The following is a 7,261-nucleotide window of genomic DNA, read 5'->3' as shown; positions in this document are numbered from 1 at the left end:
AGAGGCAGAAAAGAATTCACGACGACGCGGGCAGCGGAGGAATATAGAATGTGTCGAGTGACTCATGCGAGACAGAAAGGAGCCATCAGCAGACAGCAGTGAATGTGACAGACATTAGAAAACACAAAGGATTTCATCAAGCTGCACACACACAAATGTATTTAAAGTTATAAACATGTATATTTATACACACCGTCTTCAGATAAACAGATACAATTAAGTGCAAAAAGTTCAAGACTGTTTTTTCAGTTTTCTATGTCTGTGGTAGAGATGAGTCACTTTTAACTGCAGTTCTCACGTAACTACTGTCACTCGGTCTGATTCACACTCAATAATTTCCCTTAAAAAATCAGGCTTTGCTGGTTTTTTAAAGACAGACTGAGTGAGGGTACAGCATGTACTTTTTATTAGTATAGAGTCACATTTTACTTGAACAATACAAAACATAGAAATGTGATGCACATTTTGAGATTGATATAAAAATATTCCAAACACAACGACCGGTTGTAGTTCATAATGCAGATACCTTTTTATTTTTTAATCAAACATTAACACTACAATACTGTTTCACAAGGGTGAAAAGGTTTTGGCAATGACTCAGAACTTTTTTTATAAAACAGTTATTACACCTTTTGTTTGCCTTTTTCTGACGGGCACAAAGGAACACAATAGCTCCAAGACTTTAATGTTCATCATCCGTGTCCTCCTCGTCGTCCTCGTCGCCCTCCTCCTCTTCAGATTCATCCTCGCCATCATCCCCTTCCTCCTCCTCCTCCTCCCTCCTCGTCTGGCGACTGAAAGCTCTTTGTTGCTGTGACGACAAATTAACAGTCACTGCGCAAACGGCAGTCATTACGCACATTTTGGTGCCTCTGTGGCATCCAAAACATTCTCCCGTGTCTGCAGTTTGTGGTTTATTAACAGGGATAATACAAGTTTCAGGAGGGAAGCACGCCCTGAAGTGAAATGAGACCGCATTCCTCGAAAGTTGTTTTACTTTCTGATTGCCTTTCTTGTTTTATCCTTTCAGCAAACAGGGTTTTTTTTTTAACAGCTTACAGATGGATTCAGAGTTTTATCTCATGAGAGGCATTTGAGGCACACTGGTGCGACATGTGTGTGTGCCAATCTGCCTCTGCAAGGGCAGATTGGCACAGTCTGGACACACTCCGTGACATGAGCAAACTCAAAACAACGCCTCTCATTTAGAGATAAATTGACATTTTGCTGTCCAAACACGGCCATGGAAGGATGATGGGTAAACTTTTAATGTGAGCGGAAAAGAATGAAGCGACGAACAGACTGTGACATGTAGAAATATAATATGAGTGAGATATTCTCCCTGGGACAGCTGATAAGACTTGTTATCGAGCATCAGTCTGAGCTGGTATGAGGAAGAGAACCGTTTAAAAAAAAGGTGTAGGGGAAAGTTTTTTATCATCACAATAAACTTACGCAACAGTCAAAAAGATATTCATATATATATAGAAAAAGATAAGAAGTAGTTTGATTATAGCTAGAGGGGGAACTTTTAGGGAACTTCTGTTTTGTGTCACAACATTTAGAGACTGTTAAGAGCTGGAGAATCCTGGATTGTTTTTATCTTACCTGGAAGGTCCCTGATGTGCTCATAAAAGACCCAGTCTGATCAAGAGAGGTTTTGGAGTTGGCTCGCACGATGTCCAACCGTGAGAGGTAGTCAGGTGGGTGCAGGGAACTCCTGAACACCTGCCAAAGACAATAGGGTGTGCTGTATTTTTCCCCACAAAGACAAACAAACAAACAAACAAACAAAAACACCAACAAGGTTTTTTCATAAATCATATCAAAGCTACACACTCAGAGAAAATACTTTAAAACCAGCATTAGGCACAGTACTTTTCAAACCGCAAGTAGCGGAACTAATATTTTGCTGAGCTGATCAGCATTTAGAAATAAAATAATGGACTTAACTCCCGCTAAAATAAAAATGTTTATGTTCTTTGTTGCTAAAACCTAAAAATCCTTTGAAATACGTCACCACATTCTTGACAGACTCAACAATGTTGACTTTCACACGCACCGGCGACATGCTTGATGACGCTGTGCCGTAAGCAGAGCCGCACCAAGCAGACCACAACCTCACGGTTTCGGAGTCCAGGCAAAATCAGAGACTTTAATATAAATTTTAAACAAAAAAAAAGCCTGAATTTTGCCTGAAACTCTCAGACTGAAGAAGTCTCTTGGAGAAGAGACGAAACGTTTCATTAGAGAAGAACCCGTCCAGAAGACCTATACAATTTTTTTTCTTTTTGATTTTTTACCTGGATTACTGAGATGCATCAGGACATTTTAAGCAAAAACTTAACAAGATTGTGTCACGAAATAACACAGTCCACACTCAAAACGACTGTAAAAAGTCAGTCCTTTGCAGTAAATCCAATTTTCACAAGTAGCTGCTATTAATTCTATCAGGAGTGAGGGTTTTGTCCACTGGAGCCTAAGTCCAACACTTTAACCACTCAGCCATCCTGTTTTTTTGTGTATAATAACAATGTTTACATGTCGGAAATAAATTAGCAGAAACACGATTTCAAGCTCTGTGATTTTTTAATGCCTTTTCTCCACGTCCACTCTTCCTGTTTCAGTCAGCTCCCAGGTTGTAGCCCCACCTCCTGGCTTTAATGAAATGAGCTACTTTTACAAAAGAGACACAAACACTTTTATCTGTTGACTTCTAYCATATTACACATTTAGGTTTGGTTTGATATCTGTGTTAAAGTTTAGTTACTGACTGACCATGACTGAAAAGTCTGAGGCAGTGGGATAGAGGGGGGAGCTAAACACTAGAGGGGTGTGTGTTCAAAGACAAAARCCGAGTGCATTAGTGCACTTTTCTGGTTGACACATGTTGGCTTGACAATTTGTTAAATATTAGCAGTTTTTTTTGTCAATTYAGCTTTTTATCATTAGCTAACTTAGAACTTTGTGTAGCACGTTCGATGTTAGCTGTACCCACCTCTGTTTAAAACTGTGAGTGCACATTTAATTTGGTGATGGGTTTACATCACGAAAGCCGCTCAGACGTTCTGATCCTGACATGTCAACAAGACCGCTGGTYTTTACGGCACAAGAAAGAAACGTCTCTAGATCAGGATTGTCCTCATGCCTGTCACTGTGCCTGTTTCAAACAATTCAATCGCTTGTGTTTTTGTATGATGAGTCACTGAAAACCAGCTTTGTTGTTTGAGTTTTGTTTCGATATGAATGGAAGGGAGATGATTAAGGGAGATGATTCAGAGGGTGCGGAAAATAGCACAGAGGGCATCTCCAGGAGGAACCAGACTTTGCTGATTATTGCTTTAATCCTCTTTGTGACACACTTTCTCTCCAAAAATAGCAGGGTAACCCTCTCAAAAGATGGCAGACAAAGCGGTGAGCGTAACTGAAGCAGCTGATCAGGATTCTCTTTAAGTTACATCAAAGTTGAGCTGAAGGGTGTGGACCGATACTGTGGGCAAATTCAACAAAACCTTCAGGTTGATCAAATAAAAACAGTGTTCAAAGAGCTTGAGCAGCTTTTAGTGGGCGCACGATGACTCAGCAGTTAGCACTGTTGCCTCACAGCAAGAAGCTCCTGAGTTCGATCTCCATTTCAGACCTTGGGTCTTTCTGTGTGGAGTTTTCTCGGGATACTTCCATTTCCCCCACAGACCAAATAGGTTGCCTTCAGGCCCAGGTTTTCCTTGCAAAAGAGATCTGTGATCTCAACGGGATTTGCCTGGTTAAATAAAGTTTAATAAATAAATACAGTGGGAGAACAGTCTCACACATAATATATTACATCTGATGACACAGAGGCACTTCAAAGCATGTATTTTAGTGCAAATGTTCCTCAATGAAAACACATTGAAGGACCATTTACTGACCTAACATGACTCTAAACAAGTACCTTAGATTCTGAAAGATGTGTGCGAAAATGAACAACTACGTGACTGCACGTCATCTGTTTGGCTTTTGATGGAATATGTGGACTAGGGTTGGGCATAATCGTATCGTGTGYAATTAATCGTYAGAAAAAYATTAATYGATTATTTTTTGATACTTGACGATTAATACGATTAACGCCAYCAGCCAGAGTCCGCTCGATGCTCCTCTAACCTTCAAATACGACGAACATYTTAAAAGAAGTTCTGTAATTTATTTATCAACCCAATTTAAAATTTGATGTACAGCCTGCAGTCTGTGATTTTGACACAATTTGGAACAGATTTTTACAAAGAGCAAATCTTTCCCACTAAATTGGTCATGTGACCAGGACAWAAGGGTGTCCAGGGACTCCAGGGCACTGATCGTCAAATTAATYGTTATCGRCYAATTACCACAATTAACCGTGATTAATTTTTTTGCCAATATTGCCCAACTCTAACGTGGACACCTTACAAAGTAGCTGTGACTGTAGAACCAAGGATCCATGCTGCTATTACCTGAAGTTGTCTTTCCATAATGCTGCGTTCACACCAAACACGATTTCAGCTTCAAAATCGCAGCCAACGCTTCAAGTTGGTCGCTTGTGCACTTTGAGGTCAGACGCAGGTCAGCTCTTGAAGCGATGCACWGCAAGAGCCTCCCCGCCCCTCCCTCCTCTGTCRGGCTCTGTTTAATGTCGGACGAGGAAGTGGCTTTGCTTTATTTACAGAGAGCAAGAGCATGTCATGTTCATCAGATAATTAATTCATAATTAATTCACCAGATAATTCAGAGACATTCTGAGTTTCATCACCCAGGAGCTGCGGGAGAGGCTCACAGCTCGCTTTCAGGACTAGTTTTGTCTCGAGTCCATTCTGATGAGCCGCTGCCACGCATTGGTGAGGATATCTCCTGTCAGGACACCGACTGCAGGCGCTCGATTTCAGCTAAAGAGCTCCTCTCCATCTGTTTCAGGTTAGTGGACATCATTCAGTAAACTGTCCCATCGGGAAATATGTCGCTACGTCACGCAGTGGAGTCTCTCTGATTGGTTGACGCAGCGCGTCGAGTTGCAAAAGTTCAGATTTTCTAACTTCAGCAATTTGCGCATCAAGCACGTCGAACGCTCAGATCGTTCAAATCGTTCAAATCGCGCTGCTCTAATCGCGCTTGAGGCGCCGCAGCMCTTCCCGACGCTGCTTGAAGCGCGTCCACCATAGACTTTGTATGTAAACCTGCTGCTCCTGACGCTGAAATCGCGTTTGGTGTGAACGCAGCATAAGAATGACTAAAAACAGTTGAAGCTACTTATAATTCTCATTTTCGGTACAGGTGCTAGCTTRGAGCTCGCCAATAGATCACAAATCCACTACCTGAATTTTTTTGAATTGCATAAAAATGTTTGCAATAAAAGAAATTAAGCAAATCTAAAACATGTTAGTGTTTGATAATGTAGTAATGTAGCTCAGGTGACAGAATTTACCTTCACAAACATCAGCGGAAGCAGCTGATGTTTACGTTTGATGTTTGTTCAAACTTGACTGAGTCTCCACGTTTTTGCACAAATGTATCGGATTATTAATTACATCACAGGTATAACTCTAATATAGTCGCTACATTCAAACTGGCTCGCTAGAAATGACTGACCAGAGTATCGTCCTACCTCCAGGTCTGCGTCTTCATCCACACTTTGAATGCTCTGGAAGGCCAWGGTGTAGATCTCCAACGCCTTGGCATGGAAGGCCATCTCCACTGTCACAAACTCACCGAAGACTTTCTGCATGAGGAGAAGAGAAAGACAATCAGACAACTGACTGATGATGGCAACGATGATCAAACAAGAGCAGTTTCAAACTGCCTGAAATAGGTTGAAGTGAGAGGAAACTGTCTGAGGGTAGAAAGCTTTGAAGAAAATTTTGTAAATGATTAACTGAATGTTAGATCTAGTTTAGTATTTTGATCACTGCAGCTAAGTTTAAAACAGAATGAGAGCTGGTGTTATTGTTGTGTTCTGTCTGTTTAAACAAAAGTTCATGATGTTCTTATGTCGGATGTAAAAGGTAACACCTCAAGGGGTGTAACAAGGCAGAGACGYACATTATAAGGTCAATTCATCATTATAYGAGTAGAAGTGTTTGCATGATTGGAGTCAGATGAGAATAAAGATTTTTAAAGATATCCAAGTGGGTTCCTGCTGTTATTCAGACTGCCATTTTTGAACGACGCCGTCTCTACAGCTCGATGCAGCAAACCTTGATGTCCTGGATCTTCTGCCTCTCAAACTCATCTATGGTCTCCTCCAGTTGCTTGGTGGTCCGTGTGGCGTCCATGGTGGCTCTCTGAAGTTCACTTTCAGCCTGAGAGGATGAACATTTATACAGCACAAACTGGGTTTTTAAAACAAATYCARACATTTCCATTCATACACTTTTGGTTGAACTGTGCTCAGTTGAAAACAAGGCTACATTTTCAGAACTGAACCCACCTGTGACTGAAAGTTTTGGTTAAGGAAACACAAAGAAGTTAATGTTCATYAAGCTGAACAAAGACAAACTGATTTGGTCATAAAATTTAGCATTTTGCTGCAACATGCTGCTGCTGTTAGATAAATAAAAAAAAAACATTATAGAACTACAGAAAAAAAAAAACAATGCAAGGATACAATAATCTGTCTGTCTGAAGGGTTTCTGAGTCTGGTCCTCTCGAGCCGAGTCATCTGTTTGGCTTCTCTCTCTCTGGCACTTTGAGTTGCTTTCAGATCTTCCTGCATGGACACACAGACAAGAACAGTGATCGTTATAAGAATTAACTATAGTTATCGTTTGTCATAATAAAGGAAGTCATTGGCTTCATCCGCCTATGGACGCAAACATTAAAGGGTACATCTTTAAAAAGTTTTCCCTTGTGGCTTCATTCCGATTTAACTTAGAAAGTGACAGTGAAAGCCACAGTGAATGCACACTATTTGTTGTTTGCGTGAGACTAAACATAATTCTTRTAATTTTATAATAATTTAGTTGTATAATGAAAGTGCTAACCATCCACTGATGATGAAGACGCTCAGATAAAAATATTCAGATATTCAGTTCTGCTTTCCACTGAAGTGGCAAAAAAAAAAGAAGAAAAAAAGAAAGTGCTAACCATTACAATAAAATGCTGCCCACCATTTGTGACCAGATAAAAGAGAAAAATGTTTGCAAGACAAAACAACTTATTTCAAACTTGAAATGATGCAAATATTCAAATAAAATATAGCACACATTTATTTTAGATACATTTTATCTAATTCAGCTAATTAAAAATACTCTAAATG

At 40.2% G+C, this 7,261-nt stretch overlaps 1 protein-coding gene across 1 annotated transcript in view; it reads right to left on the bottom strand.

The window, feature by feature from the left end:
* Positions 1 to 383: 383 nt before the first annotated feature.
* The window catches only part of cibar1 (CBY1 interacting BAR domain containing 1), an 8,529-nt gene continuing 1,651 nt past the window's right edge, over positions 384 to 7,261 (bottom strand). The window contains exons 4-9 of the mRNA XM_014033732.1: positions 6,611 to 6,712; positions 6,434 to 6,439; positions 6,201 to 6,305; positions 5,612 to 5,725; positions 1,609 to 1,728; positions 384 to 811 (exon numbers count right to left, since the gene is read on the bottom strand). Coding sequence (XP_013889186.1) covers positions 683 to 811; positions 1,609 to 1,728; positions 5,612 to 5,725; positions 6,201 to 6,305; positions 6,434 to 6,439; positions 6,611 to 6,712 — 576 coding nt within the window. The 3' untranslated portion in view covers positions 384 to 682. The remainder of the gene's footprint in view (positions 812 to 1,608; positions 1,729 to 5,611; positions 5,726 to 6,200; positions 6,306 to 6,433; positions 6,440 to 6,610; positions 6,713 to 7,261) is intronic.

This window comes from Austrofundulus limnaeus, unplaced genomic scaffold (genome assembly GCF_001266775.1).
Source record: "Austrofundulus limnaeus strain Quisiro unplaced genomic scaffold, Austrofundulus_limnaeus-1.0 Scaffold1821, whole genome shotgun sequence".
NCBI lineage: Eukaryota > Metazoa > Chordata > Actinopteri > Cyprinodontiformes > Rivulidae > Austrofundulus > Austrofundulus limnaeus.
The sequence above is the reverse complement of the archived record's forward strand: the minus strand, read 5'-3'. Positions and strand labels throughout refer to the sequence as shown.